General features: G+C 37.6%; 1 protein-coding gene across 6 annotated transcripts in view; it reads right to left on the bottom strand.

The window, feature by feature from the left end:
- Positions 1 to 24263, bottom strand: part of LOC121319255 (potassium voltage-gated channel subfamily KQT member 2-like) — a 54017-nt gene extending 29754 nt beyond the window's left edge. For all 6 annotated transcript variants that reach the window (XM_041256481.1, XM_041256483.1, XM_041256482.1 and 3 more), the window contains exons 1-8: positions 23789 to 24263; positions 8985 to 9075; positions 8547 to 8673; positions 7633 to 7808; positions 4710 to 4835; positions 4431 to 4541; positions 3716 to 3811; positions 3224 to 3318 (exon numbers count right to left, since the gene is read on the bottom strand). In XM_041256481.1, the coding sequence (XP_041112415.1) occupies positions 3224 to 3318; positions 3716 to 3811; positions 4431 to 4541; positions 4710 to 4835; positions 7633 to 7808; positions 8547 to 8673; positions 8985 to 9075; positions 23789 to 24084 (1118 nt within the window). In that variant the 5' untranslated portion in view covers positions 24085 to 24263. The remainder of the gene's footprint in view (positions 1 to 3223; positions 3319 to 3715; positions 3812 to 4430; positions 4542 to 4709; positions 4836 to 7632; positions 7809 to 8546; positions 8674 to 8984; positions 9076 to 23788) is intronic.
- Between the last annotated feature and the right edge of the window lie 859 nt (positions 24264 to 25122).

The following is a 25122-nucleotide window of genomic DNA, read 5'->3' on the forward strand; positions in this document are numbered from 1 at the left end:
CTGAATGGCCAGAGATGAATGTGGAACTGTACCACTAGCATTGTTAGTCACAGATCATAACGAAATCATATCAATAAGGCAACGTTAATATTATAAAATGCCTTTGAAAAATAAAAAATTACAGTTCTTAAATAGTCTTTAGCACCAAGAAAAACTGTACTATGTTTGCCATCTGAAATGTATCCTTTGTGTATGTTTTTGCAAATGTGTACCAGACTGTAGGACTATCTGTAGAAAACAAAAAAAAAAGTATACTTCAAACCAAAAAACATTTAAAAAAAAAAGCTTACCAGCAGTTGTTATGCCAAGAAATGAAAAGCAAATGATAAAATAAAAGTTATGATACAGTAAATGAGAAGTGATATGCTTTACTGGAAATCAAAATACACAAAATTAGAAAAAAATAAGTGTTTTCTTTTACACCACTGCAGTATTGCTATTCTCCACTGACAATAACCCAAGGCAGAGGCACTACTGTATGCTTTATATTTGAACATATACATTTAAAGTATAGGAAAATGTCAGATTACTACCAGCAGGTGGCGGTATGGTGCAGCACTTGCTCTACAGGGAACGTGCCTAGAATGATTCCACTGCCAGTGCTGTGACATGTATTGACCTATCATCCTGCTGATTGCATTCATTTGTTATCAGAATGCATGCTGTCCTTATTCAATTGGATTTCAACTTCTTAATTACTGCCTGTGCGATACAAGTATATTGGAACTGAATGCAGTACAGATACTGCATGAACTGAATATTAAAAACAAAGATTGATTATGAGCAGATGCATTCAATGTGTTATTCGTGGTTTGCCATTGTATACTGTATTAGGAAAGTTATGACTACATTAGTCTACGGAGCTCACACAGGGATGCTGATTGGACTGAGGCTTTTACTCCACCAGTTTCTTGTCATGTTGGATTTAATTTATCAGATGGGGGTTTTCAGTCATGTTAGAGTTTCAGGGAGAATCAGTTCAAATAAGATGTCCAAGTAGTACCTCTCTTTAACACAACATTAACCTTATTCATTTTATGTACACTATGATTTTTTGGAGTCCCACACTCAATGCTTCAGCACAGGATGTGAAAGGAATAGTGTGTTGTGACACAAAAAATAGTCAGGCTGACATTATAATGAAAGACATTACAGAGAAATCTGCTGCTATCAAGAGCTATTTTTCAAACACTGGTTAAAAAATATAAAATACAAGCGACAAGACGTTAACAAGTACAATTAAATAGATTTACACCCCAGATTTCATGAACAGAAATGAGTACGAAACCAAATGCAAATACTGAACCACTGAAGTTACTGGGGAGGAAAACTGGTGTTCAAGGTGGATAATGACTCAGTTAACGGGGAAGCAAGCTTTGTAAGAGTGAACACAAAACAAGAACAACACTGCTGGCTTTGTTCCCATGCACCTCGTACCTGGAAGTGCCAAATGAAGGCACACTGGCAGTGTGCCAACAAGATAAGAGAAAAGCAGTTCAACAGAAAGAAAACAGAGCACAACAAAGAAAACATTAGCAAGTGGTTTGACTGCTCACAGTGAGGCAGAGGCCTCAGATTATTGTCTGCTTTACTACGCATTGCATAGGGTGCTGTTCATTCCGTTTAGGATGCTGGATGTTTTCTGTGGTATACTATGGTAATTGGTAACGTCATAGCAACGTGCAGTAAAGCAGATTTAAAGCATAGTGAATATACCGGCATGCTTTGTAATTCACAGGGATTATAGAAAAGCATGGGAAGACAATTTATACAGTTTGATGCTCAATGTTCATAAGACAAATGAGATTGCTTAGATTTATAATATCGTAATGGGGTGGGTAGGCTGTGTACTAATGAAATGCGCTAGCCAGCTGTCTTCATTTCCAGAATGCTAAGCTTTGTGTATAATACACTCCCCCTCCCTATTGCTTATTCAGCAACAGCATTTCCCAGAAGCAAACTGCTTGAGTTATGGTTTCTTTTCATTCAGCAACAGTCTTATTGATATTGGTTTGGCTGTATTGCCTGCAGTACCAGAGAAGTGCTTTGTAATGTCCAGCTATCCCTGAAAACAATCACTTTTACATGCATTAGATTTTTTTTTTGTATTTTTTATAGTAACAGACAAAACCATTTGAGATGCAAAATATCAAATACAGTTACATTTTGTATTATTGTTTTTAATTTCAAGATGAGTTTTGGGGTTATGTGGTGGGAAAAAAGTTACAAAGCAGTCTGTGGAGAAATGTTGGCACCCCCAGAACCACTAATAACAGATCCATTCAATAAACTAACATTGCTATGCTTTTTCACCTGTTTTAGTTCCCTGTTTCATGGTGTCATTCATTAAAAAAATACAGGAGGATACACTATTCGCATAATGGCAATAGAAAAATACATTCTAATTTAAAACAGAATTATACTGAGTCTTTGGAATATTTGACAGAATGTTGCCACAGAGCAGGGAAATAAAACTGGATTTCTTATTATTTAGTTTTTTAATAATTTCCCAGGGCTATGAACAGTAATACAACACAGTGGTGTTTCATCTCTTATATGCTATTTTATTACAGAGTACAGAAAATGTACCAGGTGTACCATGTAGCCATAGGGTAATTTTGTGTTCCTCATAACAATTTGAAACCATCTAATCAATAAATTCTTTTTAACCATGAGAATAACTAAATTATCTGTTGTACAGGTTTCAATTTGCAATACCACACACAGTAATCCATTTGTCTCCAAGACTAAAGGCATATGTGAAGCACCTTGCATTTAAAAGAGAACCAGATATCCATTTTATCTTCAAAAACATTATGATTAGGTGTGCAATGCTCATATCTAACCACAAGGTATCACAACACTATCAGAGAACTCATTGCAAGGTAGTATAAATGTCCCAACACATTTTGTAGATACACACTAATAGAATATCCTGAGCTGCACTCCTTAAATTGAATTAGGCACTCATGTCCAACGAAGACATCATCAAGAGATGTTGAAACAGAATACACTCATTCTCAAGCCATGACCACTTAAACACGGGGAAATCATTCTGAATCAGAAGCTAAGGAACTGTTGTTAAATACAAATTTGATTTTGAAACTTATACATTCATTCTGTGATTTAAAACAAACAATCAAATCAGACCACTTAAAAACAGCACATGTAGAATTGAATGTACACATACAGCAGCATTGTGCACTGCAGACAGTTCCCGTACCTGTACATGGGAACTGACGCTGTCCGCTCATAGTAACTCCAGGTCGACTCCATGTCAGTCCTGGTAAGACTGGTAGCATAGAACCTCCAGGCAGCCTGAAGAAAAGGAGGAACAAAACCCTGAACCATGCAGAAGGATTGAAGAAATCATTAAAAAAAAAAAATCTAATGATACGTGAAGCTATACTTCAACAGCATAGAAATGCATCAATTGTAATTTTGTTGTGAAAGGTTTGGGGAAAGGGGAGAAAAAAGAAAACCCTGTTGAGAATGTAAAAAATGTGGCCAGTGCAGGTCAGCTGTGTCAAAGTCTTAGTCTACAATGACAAGTTTTGTTTTGTAGCGGCTTTACTTCATTTTGAAAAAAAAATAAAATGAGTGAAAAAGTGAATAAAACTTTTTGTCAGTCTCAGAAATGTATACCCAGATGTTAAAGCCCATCTTTGAAGAGTTGTACACATTTCTATTAAAAAGCCACTGTAAAGTCTGTTACTTGGATGAGACCAGCAGCTGGATTCCGCCGTTTTTCAAAATGTTTCTGCCGATGTTGCTCCTGAACTTTCAGGGCAAATCCAGAGCCCAAGATGCCCTGTACACCAAAAGAAAAACAAACAAGCATCTTGTAAAATAGTTAAACACTTGTGTTAAGCATTTCTGCAAAGGTTTGAAAAGACGCGTAAAGCCGCTGATAAGCAAAGTACACTATAGGGTTGCATTTTCTGAAAAAAATAAATATAAACACTAAGCTTTTTCATTTTACCTATACAATCTTGCGGATCCATCTTTTTCATTTTTACCCTTTTCTTTCTCAATTCTGCACGCACGGAGTTTAACAGTAAAACCTCTTTCCATGCTAGTTTAAAACATTCCTACTCTCTAATATAAGCCCTTAGGTTCTGACAAGATGTTCGTTATATGTATGATTTATGACTATAGCTACTACAGTACACTCCCTAGGAAGTAAATCCTCCTCTACTTTACATGTGACAGTCACTGTTCAGTAGGCACTGGGAAAGCATCCGCAAACAATAGAATCAAGTCTTGTTCTATGTAGGGCACTAGCGTGTGCAATGAAAATACTGCTTTGCAGTGTTTTTACTATGGTGCACTTCAGGATTATTTTATGTAACGAAACCTCTGCAGGTATTAGTTCTTCATGGAAGTAGCACTGCACTGAAGTTCTCTGTATGAAGTTCTACATTACTTACTGCTGGAAGTGCAAAGAAAGACACTCCAATGAGTGTAAAGGCTGAAGCAAGAAGACGGCCATTCCAAGTAATTGGATACTTATCCCCATAGCCGATTGTAGTCAGAGTAATCTAAAGGGAAACAAAAGCAGACTTACTTACCCGATATTTAAATAGTGCCTGACAACAAAATTCCCTTAGCATTTACTTCAATGCAGCAGGTGACTGATTTAGTGAATCAACCCCCTGGTAAGCAACTGGTCAGTGTTTTAATACATGTCTTTATTAAAAGGCACTTACCAGACCCCACCAGAGTGCATCGGCGTAGGTTTCAAATTCTTTGTTATCTTCTTTCTCAGCCAAATATACCAGGAAAGAGGCGAGGATGAGACAGAGAAACCCAATGTACCAGGCCGTGATCAGTTCCTTAAAGAAAAGCCAATAGAATAGCCGAATTAAACTACGTTTGAAACCCCACATTGACTAATATTACATGCCATTAATGGCTTTATTTAATACAAATATAAGATGAGATAACATTCCAACACTTATTTAAATGAATATATTCCAGATGGTGCAAAAGCTTAACAATACTATTATATATAACCCAATCAACTGCAATTTATATATATATATAAAAAACAGAGATTGAATGACGATGGGTGCTAGATCTCCCTCCCGACCTGTGAGGGCACCAGGTAAAGGTAACAGAATTCCTTGGACTAAAAGGCATGACACTTTATTCCCGTGGGTAGGTGGAAGTCAGCCGGCTACAAAAGGGACTGAGCTACGGTACACAAACTCAATGACCCGAACGGGAAACAGCGTGGCATCCGCGGATTGGAGAAGCTGATGCGCTCGTTAACCTAGAGGTCATGATCGAGGATATAAAATAGGCGCGTAGCAAAGTAATCTGTTCCTTTGTAAATGGTTGGATTTGACCTTGGAGTAAAATGTATTGCTGAAAACCGTGAGTGTTTGTTTTGTGTGTGCTAGTGTCAGCTGTAACTTATTTGTCTCAATAGACTACCAGTAACATGATATGGAGCTGTAGAGCAAGCCAGCACCAACCCAGACATCACTTTCAATAGAGTACTGTAATTACACCACTAGCACCTAATTTCACTCACTGTCTTGTGTTTTGTGTTTAGTGTTTGTGTGTAAAACCTGGACTTTTGTTTGCAGGGCAAACCCGGGAATTACAAATTACGAGTGATTCACGCTGCTGTATTGTTCCAGCATTTATTAATTACAGGTGTTTGCCTTAATGCTCTGGGCATTGTAAATATTTCAGTAAACCCCCTGCACCTGGAAGCAATTGTCTGCAGCCTTAGAAATCTTCATAATCACTAATCACTACATAGAAAATAAGCCAGGCTCTAGCAGGTGCACTAGGCATGCGTTACAAGGAACTAAGTGAAATCATAGACATTCACATTTATTCACATTCAAAACAGTACCATCCATACAAAATGCAAGTCACAATACAGGTGCATTAACTACATTGTAGTTACACTGTTCTTGCAATATTTAGAGCTTAAGACAAATGTCACTTTGATGGATGCAATTTGTTAATGTATTGTGTTCCATCGTTACAATTGCAGAATGTTGTGCTAAGTGAATGATGTTCTGTACATACAGTAAATGAAACTGTATTTTGAAGTATATCCATAAAAATAAAATCAGCAATACCAAACGGTATGTAATAACTGTCGATGGCTGAGTCTATTGCTTCAAGATTAAAAACACTGAATACTGTGGCTGTTGTGATTGGCAGTTTACAAAGAAAAACCATGAAATCAGCCTATTGCTTTCAATTAAATACAGTATGATCAAACGTATTTCAAATGAGTAGTATAAATGACTCTCTTTCACACTGGATCTAAAGACTATGAGCTAGAGGGGTTGAGTTGCTCTAAGACTGTACAGTCTTCATCTCAAATACCTGCTGTATCCCTATGACAGAAGTCTTCTTTAAAGCAGTGGACACCCAGAGAAGAAAAGTCCTGTGACCAGGGTGTAGTCAACATATCGTATAACTTGTATATTATACTGTAGCTCAAAGGCACAATGACAAAAAACATTTTGCTGAGCAGGTGAGCTAATATCTCCTGTGCCGGAGGTTTAGGATGAATTCATTTACCACAAGGCCAGAGTGACTGTATCTCAGATCTATAAAACGTTAATTCACCATAATCTTTTACACATATCATGTTATGGTCGCGCACAACATAAATCACATTCTCAGCGCCTCCACCCTTCTGCAAAGACATGAGCGTCTTTAGTCTCCTACTAAAGCAAATACTCATCAAGTTCATCTTTATATACCATATCTCCAAAATCCATCAGAGGAAATTGCTGAAGGTTTTGCAATATTCATATGACATGTTAATATTGGATATTAATACTGGATGCATAGCCCATTATCTTTTAATTGAAGTATATTTTATATAGTTAAGTGGAAGAAATAAATTTGTTTTATTCCACTGAATTTTTTTAACAGTGAATACAGCTCCGATTTACAGCTTCTCTAGCTATATAAAACAGGATACTGCAGCTGTTTCTGTAAGAACATGTTATTGTGGAGCTCTAAAAGGCTTGTTGACTGTTTGTGTACCTACGAGACAGAATTAACTTACTGAATCAGTGCCTAAACAATCAGTGGACCAGGAGAAAGTCACGTCAAATAATGAGTTAATTTCTTCTGTAAGAAAATAACATGGTTTAAGTTAACAGTACCGCTTTAGGCTTACTGGTCTATTCCACTGAGAGCCGCGTGCTGTTACTTTAATTTGATTTGGAATACGACGTCAGTCTGTTTCATTAGTGCAGCTCATTGCTACTGTGGGGACTTCTCACTTCAGCAAAGCAGTCATCTTATTACAAAAAAAAGGAAGGAAAGAAAACCCTGCAAGTCAATAAAACCAAGACCATTTCAAGTGAGCAACGGGACAGACCAACACCCCAAGGTATTCTGGACAGGGACAGAATAACATCCTCATGGAGTTAATATTGCTGCAGCCTTTCAAAATGTGACCTTGATCTACCGAATAAATAGGCAAGGTTATGTCTGGAAGGAACCAATTTAGAAGGAAAAGGAGGCTAGTAATATATGGTTCAGTGCTGCATAATTACCCAACCCTCAAGGGATTATTATAGGTTATAATCCATTGCAATATCTAGTTGCCTGCTACCCTAAAATCCCTGACAAGTGCAGAATTACCTTGCTGTGTGCATAGACCACAGATCCCAGCAGCTTCCAGGTGCCACCCCTGCGATCAATTCGGATCATGCGCAAGATTTGTAAGAACCTCAAGCTCCTGATGGCAGAGGTGGCAAAGACATTGCCCTGGGTGCCTGCAGCCAGCACCGAGATGGAGGCGATCAACACCATGACGTCTGCGGGGAGAAAAGACCGAAAACTGGAAATCAGCAAAGATCGTGTAAAAATGATTTCGCTTGGACGGATGACACTTGCTTTGAGCTTCTCTGGAGAATTGTAACTATTCCATTCAAACCAGGTTTCTTTTTTAAAATTCTGCTGGCCAAACTACATATTGCATATGGGGAGGGTGAGTTAGTGGAACGAGCCAAGCTGACAGGCCATTTTGTCACATGATTGGAATGGAATGAAAAAGTTTACTCAGTCATAGGCAGGATTTTCCAGACAAGCTCACAGAAAAATGATATTAGCCCTACACCTATGGCCAAAATTATTGCATCACCCTATACAACTAACTAATTTTGTTCATAAAGTTAAATGAAACCGGCTGAATAGGGTCATGCTAACATATTGAATTACATACTGCTTTGTAGTTTTCCATATACTGTATATAATGAAAAATTTAAAAATGTGACTGTACTACTATTATGGCTTCCGGTAGACTTTTGAAATATCATTTTGTAGTGTCTTTGATTACACGATGTAAAATAAAATCTCAATTATGTTCATATATAGTTTTTTTAAATGATAATCAATCCTAAAATTCTAGGTGATGCTAAATGTTTGGCCATAGCTGTATATGGGATCAACATAACTCTGAACATCCAACACAATTGCAAACAGACAAAGATAAGGTGAAGAAAATGAATAAAATTGCATTAAGCTACTTTAGGTTTAGAAATGAGTGTTCTCACCGATAACACAGAAAGGTTTCCGTGCAAATTTCAGCCTCCCCTTCCATCCTCGATAACGACAACAGCAGCCAGCGGCCCAGATTCTCACACAGTACTCCACACCAAAAACAACAATGGTCACAATTTCCTGCAGAGACACAGATTATAGTTTATAAAAAATGCCATTGCCTTTGATCGTCTGACTCAGCTGAAAACTTGAGCTATCAAATAAACTACAGTCAGCTTTATGCACAACTATCAAATTTCAACAAGCTGCACTCTGAATAACAGAAAGTAACACATGTATTATTTTAAAAGAAAATGCCCATTTTTATTTGCAATGCAAAAATGTTTTTTTTTTCTGTGAAGTTGTCTTTTGTATGTATACTTGGCTTTATTGTTACATTTCTAGCATTATCAGTTATTAAATCTTAATTACTGGATTTGAAACCTACTCACCAGAATATAAAGGGCATTCTCTGAGCTTTTTTCATATTCTTTGATTGTTGAGAAAACTGACAGGACCAGACAGGAGAATACCAAGAGAAAACTGAAACACAAAAATACAGAATTCACATTGTTAATACACATTTTTCCATTTTGCAGCGACGTCTGGGCAACTAGGGGGCACAGAGCAGGAGACCAGACAGCCTCCTGTGCCTGGTGATGCTGCAACATGGAAGTCAGGCCCAGCGACCAAAGAGCCTGGGTGTCTGGGAGCCCAGGTCAAGGATTCCAACCCCCATGCACCGGGCTGTGGTACAGGGGTGGTGGTTGGGGCTGTGGTGGAGGTGGTCTCCTCACCTTCCCCCCTTCTTTGTGGCAGGCAGCTCCCTCTTCCGGGGCCCTGGCCACTAGTCCTGGCAGCGAAGATGCTGCGAGAAGAGCTGGTCCCTCAGAGACCCCAGCCCTCAGCGACCCCAGGCGAAGCAGAGACCTCAGCGACCCCAGGCGAAGCAGAGACCTCAGCGACCCCAGGCGAAGCAGAGACCTCAGCGACCCCCGGCAAAGCAGAGACCTCAGCGACCCCCGGCGAAGCAGAGACCTCAGCGACCCCCGGCGAAGCAGAGACCTCAGCGACCCCCGGCGAAGCAGAGACCTCAGCGACCCCCGGCGACCCCCGGCGACCCCCGCGACCCCCGGCAAAGCAGAGACCTCAGCGACCCCCGGCAGCGACCTCAGCGACCCCAGGCGAAGCAGAGCGCTCAGCGACCCCCGGCGAAGCAGAGCGTTCAGCGACCCCCGGCGAAGCAGAGCCCTCAGCGACCCCAGGCGAAGCAGAGCCCTCAGCGACCCCAGGCGAAGCAGAGCCCTCAGCGACCCCCGGCGAAGCAGAGCGCTCAGCGACCCCCGGCGAAGCAGAGCGCTCAGCGACCCCCGGCGAAGCAGAGCCCTCAGCGACCCCAGGAGAAGCAGAGCCCTCAGCGACCCCAGGAGAAGCAAAGCCCTCAGCGACCCCAGGAGAAGCAGAGCCCTCAGCGACCCCAGGAGAAGCAGATCCCTCAGCGACCCCAGGAGAAGCAGAGCCCTCAGCGACCCCCAGCGAAGCAGAGCCCTCAGCGAATGGGCACAACAAGCATTTCCTCTGGAGGGAGTGGGGCAGTTGACTGTAAAGTTCCCCCACTCCCCACAGAGTTAGCACTCAGTGGTAACCCCCAAAGTGCAGAGAAAGGCTTCCCAGCTGCTCTCCTCTGGTGTCTGTGGTGGGGCCAGCAGACACTCTTCCCCTGCGGGTGTTAGCTTCAGCTGTGGCTGTTTGGGCTCCTCCATCTTGGGTGTTGGCTGAGTTTGGATGCTGCCGCTTGTGCTGCTTCTTGCAGATTTTTCTTCCCATTAATACAGTCCCACTCCAAGTCTCTAGAGGTGCTATCCCACTACTGACACCATAAGTGACAGGGTAGCATTATGGGACCAGGTGTTATCGGCAGGCAAGGAGACTCAGAGACAAGGAAGCTGCAGTTTAAGCGCAGCTGCACAGTTTAAATCAACAGAAATAAATTTAAAAAGTTGAACAAAACACTACTCACAGAGCAAAATAAAAGGTTTAACAAAAACAAGTCACAAACACAATAACAGAAACAAAAATAACCAGCTCAAGGGCCAAAAAAAAAAGGTTTAAACAGAACTATTCAGGCTGGGCAGAGCCTTCACTGATCCTTATCCAAAACACAGCGTAACAAAACTTCTTCACTCCCAAACACCCTCCACCAAACCAAAGGATTTTCTCCCTTTTTTATACCATGTGGCTGGTGCCTAATTATCAGTTATTCTATCAGCTCCAACCACATTCTCACATGCATTTTGGCAGGGATAGGAAATTAACCCCATCCCTGCCAACCACCACCAAAACACCACAAAAAAAATATTTACAGGCAGGGCCCTGCCCTGCCACATGCTTAAAAGCTAACACCTGCATCTGTACTTCTCCCAGATGCTGACCTGGCAAAATTTGTCAAATGCGGATTTCCTGTTGCTCCAAATAGTGCACATGGTTTGAATCTGCAACTGCTGAACTATATTTCTGCTGCAGAATGCTTTACAATAAGTATTGTACTCAGTCAAGTACATCGATTCGCTATTTAAAAGATAAAAATTCCTAACACTATCAAAAATAGTTATGTCTCATCCTGATGGATTTTTCCAAATACTGTCATCATTTTTCACCAAATCAAGGATAAGTAATGTTGTGCCGCCCCTCCTTGTCATCCAAAAATTAACTGAGCGATTTTGTTTAAACCGGAGAAGCCAATAAAAATAATGCCAGTCCCATTATTGCAGCAAGGTGCATAATCCAAAAGAGGTGTGCGAAATTGCATCACAGTGCACTCCATTCATAAGAATCACATCCATCCAGGATGATTTGATTCTTATATGTGCTTGATTCTTAAAAATTGACTGATATTATTACAATTAGCAAAAGCGTGCCTCTGTGCATCAGCAGTTTAAATACAGTATACACATGTCAATGGTGCTCAATCACTGAGGACAATACATCAAAACAATCAAGACAAGTCCTCGTGGATAAGCAACATGTTATATGATCATGATTATGTTTACGCAAAGCTGCAGAATCCTATTTTACTACAGTATACATGAGAAACGATCGTCTCATGAGGGTGCCTAGTTTAACTGCCATCCAGTGTTACATATAATGGCCTTTGAATTAAAATGACATTACAGAGCAGTACAGTACAGTTTACTGTCAGGACAACCATAGCATTTAAGTATCTGCGGCTTGCTTTTTTATAGTTGCGATGCAAATCTCACAGTTTTTCACTAAGCGGCGATGCAAATCTCCACTGCCCCCCCTTGTCACTGCGAAGCTACGCAATCCCCTTCCCTCTACATGCATATCACACAATAACAGTGCTGTACCCAGTATGTACTCAAAGAATATGTATTCACTTTATTAAAACACATTTTAACTAACAGAGAACAAAAAAACCCCTGCACAATGCAGTGGCGCAGTCACTGTTTCATTACAAACGTCCAGTGTTCCCTGGATCACTGCATCAAAGCGTCTTTCTTTTTCCTGTCATGTCGACTCACACAAAAACTGCACAACTAGTTTTTTTTTTTTTTCTACTTGGAGTCACTGCAGATCAGGGATTATACTCTAAACACGCTGTGCAAGTGCCTAATCGTGCACAGCGTGATCAAATTCAAATTCAAAAACAGCTTCATTGGCTGTACACGTCATCGCACTTTATAATGTACCGTATTAAATGCAGTCAGTTTGCCCTGAAATGATTCTTATAAGCGGATTGCTTGATTCTTACAAAGGTAGTAATTTAGCATTGTTAGTATAGGAATAATTTTGTCCCAGTGGTTTTGATCACTATCTGCAGTTGATTCTCAGTTTCCTTGGGATTTAACATCACATTGTGGGATTAGGCAACACTCAAATTGGTCTAATCTCATTCAGAAAAAGATCATTGGAGATGTCGGTGCAAGTACGTAATAAGTTCCCGGCACTTTGTTACTGACAACAGGATAAACAGGTACCCTAGACACTGTGCTGAGGGTTTCAACTAATGGAGCTTTAGTTTATCAGCAAGGCTTGAAGTTTTCAGGTTTTATTTTTGATCACTTGACGTTCCTTTAAACTTATTTTGAGCCAATTCTGTTTCTTAATTAAACTCAGAAAAAAGCTGCTAATTGCACAATAATGCCCCTTGTTTTTACCTTCATATCTTGACTGAGCTCGATTCTGTTTATTGTATTTTTTTCAAACAGATGTGACAACTTGCTTTAATTGTTCATCTCTGCATTGCATTACATTTCATTCTTGCTGTCGCCTAGTTTATCGTTGAGCTTTTGTTATTTTCACTCACTTAACAGAGTTGTCCTGACAGATTTTCTTTTCAGCATAAAATACCCAGTACTGATAGCAAGTCCATCATTTCAATTCTCTTTGATTTGTAGCAAAGACAAAAATCATCTTAACCCCAGTTTTTAATTAGTAGTTTCCTCATTATTAGGAAGCAGAGACATCTTAGCCACTAATTAACATTTAAAGGGAGGTAGAGATTTGGAAAATAAACACCAAAAAGTGCAATTATCAATTAAACCACAAGATAATCTGACATAACTATTTTCTTAGATGACATCATACATTATACCTCTGAAATGTCATAAATAATAATAATAATAATAATAATAATAATAATAATAGCATTATAGCAAAATAACATTCTTAAAGACATTAATGTGCTGAATATCCTGTTTCACTACCATTTCCCCCAAGAGTTATTTCTTTTATATTGGATTCATTTTTGGTTCTTTAGGAACCCATGTAAGATTATACCAATCAATAATGACCTTGTCATTTTGATATGTTATATGGTAGGGGTATACAAACTGAAAGCCAATACCACGTCCGTTGCTGATCAAACTGTGTTTTAGGGGCTGCAAGTAGGTCTGCATCTACAGTACACATGGTGCACCACAGTAGTAAGAGTTATGATGAAGACAGAAATATAATATGTAAAAAGGCTGAAGGGCGATGTGAGACAGTGCTGCCAAACAATAAACAAGACACTATCTAATTTCTAAATAATAAATCATAATAATACAAAGCAAAACAATCACTTTACAGCAGGGCTTCAGCCTGCCCTCTTTTATAGTGTGCAAGGCTCTCACCAGCTGCCCTGTCACAGGATGCAATTTTATTAGTAAGAAGGAATGGGTACTGTATCTATTGCTCTATTTGAGAAATGGCAGCAGATAATGTTTTAATGTGTTACTTTTCTATGCCATCCTAATCTTTGTAATTCTTATGATTAAATATGATGCTGTATATTTCAATGCTAATGGACTTTCAAAAATAATTTTTACTACAGTAGTCTCTGCATATAGGAACACCTGCTAAGAGAACACTTTGCCTAAGGGAACACTCTTGTGGTGAAACAGATTTTTCCCATTGTAAATGCTCCAGCTAAAGAAACAGGAACTTCGCTAAAAAGAACACCTTCTGGCAATGACAGCAATTTCTTCACAATGGATACAGTATTGTTTTGTAAAAAAAAACGACTTCGCGAGAGTGTCTTGAGGTACACTGATTTGTTTATTAAATCCTTCCAGAACCAGCATCATATAATTAAATTATTTTGTATTCGCTTCAAAACGGCACGTAAACAAATGGCAAAATATGCTGCTGTTTCTTTTGCTACACAAAGATGGAGATTGTTCGAGCTCTGGAAAAAAAAACCTGAATCAGACACAAGCTGCCAAGAGATTTGGTGTTTCCCATTCTGGTGTGTTTCTTCACCATTCTGTTAAATAAGATGCATGTCTTTTTGTAACGTGTGTAGAGGTGCTGTGCTAATTTAGTTTGACAGTTAGTTTATTAACATTAAGTTAACCCTAAGTAACAGCCATTATTTTTGCTTCTGCCATTGCAATAGCCTGAAACACACAACCCAGTAGATAGCGATTTAAGCTTTTTGACCATGTTGTTTTGCTTTAGTTTTATTCATGTTAGCTTGTCTGTTACATTATTATTACAGTTTACTAACATACACTTGCCTAGTTGGCCTTATATGGACTTATTCACTTTATGACAAGCAATACATATGTATTTATTTATTGATTCATATTGTTTATTGATGCATTACGTATTCAGAATCTGGGTTAAATCGCTAGCTACTGTATTCACTGGGCTGCAGGCACAGTCATCATTGGTGTTTAATATTCATAACAGATTGGGAGTATGTGCAAAGGCAGGAAGCTGGAAACATTCACAGGTATCTACCAAAGTGTATTTTACAGCATCACACATTCTTAAAATACAGTTGTGATGTTATTGAGGTAACAAATTCACAGACAAAGATAAACATGTATCCAGTGTACTTTACAGTGCCAGAAGCACAGATATGATGTTAGCTTGTCTAGACAATCCCAAGTCTTGGGACAGAAGAGACTCCATATAGAGCATGAGAAATGAACTCTAGGCACACTCCAAGCAAACCTGGATAAGGCAGAGATAAAGAAAAATGATAATAACTCAACATCTGAGCAACAGAACCCAGAGGCATGCCGAATGATGGTAAACACCAGACAATAGTTTCAATGAAAATTACATTTCAGGCTACTTCCAAAGGTACCAGATTGCAGCAGGTTAAGCCCAGAGGCTGACTGCAGCTAGTGGAGATTAGACATTCACTCTCCACCTTCAAGGTCAGGAAGAGAACAGTTCCACAGCTCTCGTCAATATACCCACAAGGAAGACCGACAATGCACTTGAAAAACAATGGATCCAGATGTTCTGTTTCCAGGGGTAAGACAGGGAGGGGTGAAAGAACACTACAAGCAGATTCTACTTTGTATTCTTTATCAAGCTAACGTTTCCATCACACAGCTTTCATCAAAGCATATACTAAAAGAAGGAGTCAGTAACCTCTCTAATATCCTGCTTCCAGCACATCTGGAAGAATCGGCTAGTGCCCCTCAGGAATACTGTAGGTTTGGATCTGACTGACAGGAGCAAGGAGGCTGCACACATCTCTTAGTAACAGTGGCTAGAGCATAGCACCAGTGCAATACCTGTGGGACCTCCATTCCTCACGCGCATAGGAGTGTGAGCAACTGCTCTAGCAGCATCTTGGTATTTTAAAACGGTTTCAAGATTTTGAAAGTAGGTCACAGCATTTCTTATAATGTTTTGGTTTAACAGCAGATATGTTTAATTCAGGTATTACATTTATATACACAGTTAAGAAATGGAAGTTTCTAAAATCATACTTCTTTTTTTTTTTTTTAAGTAATAAATTAACTATAAATTGCAAAACATATACATTAACAAACAAGACTCCAATTAATTCAAAGGCATGCTGTATATTCAGGGTCCAAATGGGTCATTTATTATCCAAAACAACATGTTTTCTAAGGCAGGTTTAAAAATCAAAATTAACTATATTTATATCACACATTGCAAAGACATTTAAAATATTGATAATGTTAGGTTGGGAGCATTTAGGCAATAACGCACCATTAGGCTCAATAAGGATCTCTCTGAAAGACACTTAAGAAAACCATGTTTCCCTTGCTTCACTTGCTTCCCTGTGTTACAAACTGAAAACCCAGCCACACTTACATTGCTCCAGTTAAACCATGAACTCCTTTCCCACTTCAAGCACAGCACTACCACTTCTATTAGAGGTTAGGCAGAGAGGGTCACTAAATTATTGTTCAGAAGAGAGGAATTGTTGGTCTGGTGGGCGAAAATGACAGCATCATGGAAACTGAGGATGTATTACATTATACACCTCTTGGGCTCTTCCAAGCTAAAAGACAATCTGAAACACCCTTCTGGAACAGTTGTATTTGTACAGTTTATACATCCACCGAAAGAAACGACCATTTGTGACCATCACACTTATTTTTGCATGTATTTTGGCATCTCTGCACACATCGAGCAAAGAACGATTAAAGTATCGGAACTGAAGGTGGTGTGTGCCCTTTGTGTTTATGATTGTGTGGATATATATTAAAAGTTGCTGTCTCTCACAAGCCTGTTAACTCAATTAATTCACAATCCACGTGTATTTAATTTCTACTTGATAAGAACACAGACTTTGATGAACCACACAGTTATACTGTAGCTCAATATGGTTTTCAATCATGGTGATGAACACACCTGGGTATTTAAAGGGTTAATCGTCTGCTTTTCTGCTCTAGCTAAGTCAGCACAGTGCAGCAGAAAGCCTGAACTAAATTCAGTATTAATGCAGTCATTAGGTCTACTGATCTACGCACAAACAGCGTTTCCACTTAATCATTTAATAATCGCACACTACCTGAAAAGTAAAACATATTGGTATAAAACCAAGTTTATTGGACTGCAGTCAAATGCACATCTATATTTCTTTATTGAGTCTAGCTATATATCATATACTATATATCTATATCTGTATTGCATTCTATTGTCATCAGCTGCCACCATGCTGCACAGAAATCTAATATACATTTAATATCTAAGTTTGGCCATAAGTAATCCAGTGCTTGAATCAATGAGCTACAATGATCAGCTTATACTACATTTTCACAATGTCAACAGTGAGGCAACTCTGTGCAGCTTTAAGATGGATATTTAAGATGACACATCTCCTTAGGGTTGTATTAATGTGCAAGCTGATTTGTCATTACTCACTATTCTACTGTGTATAACCCATTGGCTAAAAATAACCAGCTTCAAGAATACAACAAACTGACAAGAATACATTCAAAAGTTAAACAAAGAAAAAACTCTGTTATTTTGTTTATTGTATGCAGTTTTGCAGAATTATAAGTGCCTCTATAGTTAAAGAAATGTAATTCTCTAGGGAAAACTGCATAATCGCAATGAATTATAGCAGTCTCATCCATCTTTTGAAAACTGCTGTTAGCTGGAGAATCACAGATAGTGTACATCAGTGCCAAAGTTGAAAATGGAAGGAACTAATTCAAATTGCCCCTGAAAGCTGCAGAATTTGAATATGTTTAGCAGCAGTGTAGAATACTGCAGTATATTATTCCCATTGAGTGTCATCAATGTACCGGTAATATACGGTCACCACTCGGACAACAAAAAGGTTAAGAATATCAAACATAAAAAAACCCTCTCTTTAGTGTATTTCTGTCTGTAAACATCTAGAACTCCATTAGTGTGAGGGCTATATGAATGTTTTTATCAGAAGCAGTATTTGGACCTCCTGATACTGTGCAAATACCATTTAATAAACGACTTTCCCCTCATAGTAATTCAGTGCATATTCAATCAGCATTTCAGTCTTACAACACTGAGTCTTACAGTATATAACAAAGCAGATCCCTTTGGGAATGGCAAGTACACCTCTAAATCATTCAGTCTAGTTTGGGGGTAGGATTTCAGACACCTATTTGCCCTTTAGTAACTATCCTAACCCTGCCATGTATCTTTTACATTACCGACTAAGGATATCTACAAAGCATATTGATTAGCTTGCATTTCTTTTTCCAACTCCCCCGATGGTGAAAGTCTATGCCAAGATCAAACATATTGGCCTGATGTCTTATGTTGCTTCCCTTGAGAAGCTAAGCAAAGTTGCAACAGCTTTGCTACAAATTAAATTAGTTTAATTGCTTTATCTTTTAAAGAACTGTTTCTATAATTGTTATTATTGTGGATGCTAGCATTTCAATTCCTTGCATTTCACATTGTGACCACATACCAGAACCCTTAATGTGTATATATATAAATATAAATATATATATATATATATATATATATATATATATATATATATATATATATATATATATATATATATATATATATATATGATATTATAATGGTAATATATTATTATAATAATGGAATTACTAAATCTGCTCGGTTTTTAGACGATCTAAATTTAGATATACAATATAAAAGTACATTGTGATTGATTTTTTTTTTAATTTATAAATCACGTATTAGAAATCAACAAATAACTGCTAAGAATTTGTCAAAAATTACAGTACATCCTGTTGTAATGAACTGGCATATTATGCCAATGAATTGACTGGAAAGGCAATGGTGGGACATGAACTACAAATTATCTGGTTCAAAGACAAACATCTTACGTTTCACTTAGAGATCAAGCTCTGCAGTCGAGAGGTAAGCATGTGTCTTATGCAGATGTCAGTATTAGTAACTCATCAGCCTCTCAGAGGAGATTCATTTCACTGTGTTGGAATGTCAACCCATGCAGAAAAAATACAGCATAACAACAATCAACACTGCTTATGTTTAATAGTACTTGAGTGCAATCGTCATTTGTGTGATTTATAATAAGTTGATATGTTGTGTGTAGCCTCTGTTATTATAACAGAACTCATTTTGCACAGTGTGAGCAGACAGAGATGCTTAGCTTCATTTTATATTCCTCTTACCCAAAGTGCATGAAATTACATCTCTTGTAATTAAGAGACACCCTACACATGATGTGACATACATATATACAGAAGGCCATAATTATTATTATTATTATTGTGTTAGATAATCCACTGTTATACTAAACTATATATATTATACTAAACAACAACGAAACAGGCTGCACAAATAGGTACTTACTATAAAGAAGTCTATGCATTTTTATAATCATATAAATGGTCTAAATTGGTCAGTAATTGCTACAGTACAAGCTGCTTGTATTTCTATATTAAATGGCAGTGATCAGGAATTAAACCAGACATCATATTATAGAGAAAAATACCTTGTCTCCAAGACCAACAGAAGCAGACCCATTTCTGAGGAGATACAATTTCATTCATTAACATGAGTCATCCATCTCAAGGACATTGTCACAAAATACTTGTATTTAACCTTTTTTTAATCCCCTGATTTAAAAACAAGTGAATGTCTGGATGACTACAGATATTAAAAACACAAGTAAAGGCATTGTTTTTCAGACTCATTAAGCAAGCTATCTGCTGACCCCTACACCCCACGGAAGCATCTGTGTTAACATTTATACTCTCAACAATACTGTGAACAGCTGCTTGAAGAGGGGGGGAAATAACACTTGGGTGCTTTATGTTGCACTCCAGTCAGCCACATTCATTTGGATATATTATTTCTAAGTGGTGAGCAAAAGTCTGGCTTTGCAATATTATTACAATAGCACATAGGATATTAGATGGCTTGGAGTCCACTATACATCTTATGAATTGGGTGCTGTTCTATACAAGCTGATATCCACCCACTTGTACAGTCAAGTGATTTTGCAGGTACTATCTTAAAGAGCCCTATACTTAACATCTTTTTAATGATATATGGTTAAATAAGAATAAGTAAACAGCATCGATAATCTTAATGTGAAACCATTTTAATCTGCCACCAAAAAATCTCACTTTTTTATGGTTATATATATATATATATATATATATATATATATATATATATATAAATATATATATATATATATAATATCTATATTATAGTATCAGGGTGACTATATAGGTGGTTGATATATTTTTAAAAGGAAAGCCATTAACATGACACACTTAAGGGATCACTAATACTTGAGGTATTTTCAAGTGTAGTTTTTTAAGTGTAAGTATACAGTTTACTGCAGTTATTATACATGTGTAAGCATGGAACTACTTTACCCCTTTTTTGTGATATGCAGCAGCTCTCTCATCAGAAGCTAGCCTCTCCGAGAAGCAGTTCTAGTGTAATGTACTATAGGTAAAGCATTAAAGCATTGGCAAATCAATAGAATGAGAAAACCCTCCTCGAGGGCATGTGCTTGGCATTCAGAGCAAAAGGAAGCATATTGATTGCTAACTTTATGTGGGTCAGAAAATCAGGGTTAACCTTGTTAATTTCTTAAAGTGTTGTCTTTCCTTGATTCCCCTCCCAGCAAGGAAATACATTTCTCTGGGGTTGCATTTCAGAAATCTACTTTCAAAATATGCCTTTTAAATAAGAAACATTTAAATGTACGGATTTCTTATTCAGTGTAAACCTCACAAATGCACTGTCTGATACATAAAATTGAAAATTGCACTCTGACATGTAAATATTATTAAAACTAGCTCTGCTTAGATTCCATTATATTGTTAATCAAAGTGTAGTGCTGCATTCCCCTATAGCTCTGATGCAAGAGCATATCAATCCAAAGCACAACCTCTTAAAAGAATAAATATTATGCTCATTGTACATTTAGTGCAAAGCCTGACATGGACAACAAACCCCAAAACAAAGATCGAAGAAAAATATCTTTGTTTCCATTTTTGGTTTGCTTGACTAAGCTACAATAGCGCTTGACAATGACATTCCTTGAACCAAATGTTAGGGTCACAAAGTGTCATAGTGTGTGCCTGCCGCTGAACTTAAACTAAAACACAAATGGAATACGAGAATTTTTCATCATCAAGCTTTATAACGATATTATGATATTATACTTAAAAAACAGAATTTCATGCATAAACAATTGAAAGTCACATGTAATAATAAGCAGTTAGAGCATCTTGGCTAGGGAAAATAAATCACCCTGACTTTCTAAAAAGAAGACCCCTTGAAAATAATTGGGGTTCAGCTGCAGGGTTGCTCTTGTTTCCAATTAAGAACCATTGTTGCAGGTTGTTTAATTATGCTTATGGTCATTGTTGGTTAACTGGACTCCAATGCATGAAGGGCACTGCATGCTCTTTAACTGGGGTATAACTACACTATGTAACACAATTTTTGTTCCTGGGTAGTAAGTGTTATTTCCTAATTGCTTATGCCTCAAAATTATAGAAAATGGCTATTATTCCCCACAGACTTTGCTTTTGTGACCAGGACAGTGATATTTCAAAATATCACTATTTCCAATGGGAAAATGGGAAAATGTGTGTCTTTTCGTTCACATAAAGTCAGAAAAAAACAACATGTGAATCCAAATTAACATGTATTTATACTAAAGTAATACAAAGATGACTACAAAAGATTTAGAAGTGAGTAGTTTTTCGAGATTTACAATTATACTGTATTTACTACCCAGGAACAATTATTATTATTTTTTTGTTTTGTTACACAGTGCTATCATTACTATAATGTATATAAAGTCAGAATTAACTGGGAATTAATGTTCAGTAATATTGTGTTTCTCCATACAACATATTCAAAGTGGATTAATCATTTATTAAAACAAATTGTGATGGATGATCTTTTTGATTACAGTTATCCATTGTTCCTATTTTTAAAAGCCAATTACAAAGTCTTTGTATTAAATAGGTGTTTTTTTTTGTTACAATCATGCTACATACAGGCACAATATCCTCTTGTTCTAATTCATTATAAAATAGTCTAGTCTGGCACAGCAGTACTTACTTAAAGAATAAATAGCTTAAAAAATTATATATATATATATATATTATATATATATATATATATATATATATATATATATATATATATATATATATATATATATATATATATATATATATATACACACCCACACACACACACACACAATGTATAATCAGCTATCTTGTTTTGTTTTTAACTTTGTACAGCGCTCTGGGGTGCCATGGCGTGAAGGCCGCTATGTAAAAATACATTTGTATTGTATTGTATTGTAAGGCAGAAAGGGGTTTTTACTTAGACAAAATCACATACCAATATGATGCACATATGAGGAAACTTCACTGAAAGCCAGCGAAAGACATCAAAATAAAAACTGATGCACAATGCTGTGTTGTAGCATAATTGAGTGAAGGTATACTGAAGAAGTTGGGTACGACAAATAATGTTTCCTGAGGTAAATCGTGTCATGAATCAGTAGCAGACATAAGGCTTTTTATTACTACAGCAAAATGGATTTTGAAAGAGCTGATAAAGAAGGGGGTTTTCAGGGTTTGTTGTTGGAGGAAGGTGGCAGTTGATGTATAATGATGACTTTAGGCCAAGCGCTGAGTCTGTTAATGGACTGCACATTCTGAAATTCACCAGGCTACTGTACATCTAGGTGATTTAAGGTTCACTATTACCAAGGGATGGACCTTAATGTAATATGAATGCTGTTAGATATACAACAGTGTTTACAAATACATTTCAACTATGTGTGCCACAGTAAAAGGCAGAAATAGTCATTTGTCACATAATGTTAATTCCAGACTACTGTCTGTTAAGCTTCATGCCACAGACAGAAAAGGGCTTCACTCATGGCACAATTTTGTCCACCACAGGATCCATGAAGAACTCTATTTTGAATTTGTCTGCAGACTTCAATCTGAAAACAAAACTCCTCTGGCACGCGTTTAAGGAGCTGTTGTAGGAGCTGTCCAACGCTACTACCTCCTGAAAAAAAACAGCCCGACACATTGGAATCAAAGGCTTTATTAGTTCGGTTTAAATATCTCAAATCGACTGTAAATGATAAGGAACCGCATATGTTAATAAAATAGAGAAATCCATACAGTAAGAAAGACTGTCACATATCAATAAACAATGAACAGGAAGAACACATCCACAGTTCCATTCGTTTGTTGGGTTTCAGACACACCTCCACAAAAGCAGAGATTATGGATGAAAACTAATTTAAAAAAGACACGTCGTAAATCAACGCTACGCTGTAGATTTCAAACTGAATGATGTTCAAGTATTAGATCCACTCACTACCACCTTAAACAACAACCGTTTTTCAGTTAATAAACCCTTAAAAGCCTTTCAGTGTTTTGGAAAAGATTCGTGGCTGAAGGGATGTCATTTTTCAAACAAATTAAGCCCAACAGCAAAAGAATCTGCATATGCAGCATTAGTAAAAATAAATAAAAATAAATAAAAACTGAAATCATAAGGCTTGAACAATAGACACTCTTACAATCCAACACTTGTGGTAAATGAACAATACTCTTACAATACAACACTCGTGGCAAATTTGTTATGGTTCAGTTGTATTTTATTTCCAAAGGATTAACAATAAATCACATATAATTATATAATCGGCTTTTTTTTGACTGATGAAGAAGGGGGGAATCATGATTTTCATCACTGTGTGCAACTCATAAATTCGTAATGCTCTCGCTTACACAATCTATAATTCCCTTTAATAGGCTAGCCTGCTATATTTACACATTTTTTAAATACATAAAGGTTGTATGAATCATTCTTTTTTTTATTTGAACATACTTGTAATGAATAACAAGAATGCAAGTGAAGTTGACAGACGTCCGTCTATGTAACCAAACATATATTGCTATTTGTTTTACCGGCTATGCTGTCATATAATACTTTCATGTCATATGGGGAAATAAAGCATGTCATTACTTACACGTATGCATGATAGACGAAAGCCCAGCCTCTTGGTCTTTCCAACGCGTTGTATAGGAAATTCTGCAATCTTCGATAAAACGCATTTCTCTTGGGTGGTTTTCTTGAACCAGTGACGCTGGACCGGGGTTTGCTTAAGATGCTGCCCCGCTTGGTAGCTTCTGAACCAGCAATGAGCAATGCCCCATCCCTGCTAGAGTCGGGAGCCGCCGAGTCTAACCCTACAAAGCCGACTTTCAATTTCTTCTCCCCAGCAGGATCCGGGTACACTCCACCATTGCCGGATTTTTGCACCATGTTGAAAGTCTACCGTCATGGGGAAAGATTTGGGGATGATTACAAACCTTCACCAAATACGAGCATTTCAGAATGGGCGTGTATGGGGAGTGGAGCCCCTTTGTTGTGGAGGAGCGCAGTCTTCTCTGCTGCTTTCCGAAAGCCAATTGAAATGCACACAAGGATCTGCAATGTGTCTAATCCAGTACCTCCGCTCCTTCTGGGCACCTGACGACCGACATTAACCCTTTGTATTATCTAGAAACCAAGAATACCACGTGTTAAAATTCAAGATTATGAATCATGCGAGCCTATAGGGTACTGTAATTCCTAAATATCTTTGATGACATAGCCAAAGTGAAATCCTGATGCATTCAATGTATCATACTGGTACATGCATTCAGTTTATAAATCCATATTACATTTAAAGAATCGTTCCTATGGAATTTTTTATTATTTAGAGGTGATGATACAACAATGTACATTTATAAAAAACGTATTTTATAGACTTCTATTATGCTGTGTGACAGTTGGTAATTTGAGTTTCCAGAGGATCTCATTTGGTAACTCTTGCAAAAAAAACAAAAAAAACAACCAAAACAAAAAAAAAAAAAAAAAATAAATAAATAAATAAAATACTGTATGCATGGGATGTATATAGCGCCTTTCATAATAAATCATATTGACTTTCAATACTGACTGAACACAACGTGACATGAATAGAGAACTGTATATTAGAGTATTGTTATTATTGAGACACTGTGCCATGCTGGAAGTGGTATCCATGCCCTCATTCAAGGAAGAAGCATCTAATGGATGCAAAACCTGAACAGAAAAACAAAGTGCTCTTCCAGATGTCCCCAGTTGATCATAAACTAGTTTGATGGCAGGTGGTCTTATCGTCACAAGGCATTGTGTGGTCTAATCAGTTAGGCAGGTTATAATACACACACATCATTCCAAGCAACACTAATATACTGTAGTGACCAATTCTTTATAGATGTCATGCAAGTTGACTTAATCATCAGTGGACACTGAGCATCCTCATTGCTTCTGGCA

Source organism: Polyodon spathula, chromosome 8 (genome assembly GCF_017654505.1).
Source record: "Polyodon spathula isolate WHYD16114869_AA chromosome 8, ASM1765450v1, whole genome shotgun sequence".
Classification (NCBI taxonomy): Eukaryota; Metazoa; Chordata; class Actinopteri; order Acipenseriformes; family Polyodontidae; genus Polyodon; species Polyodon spathula.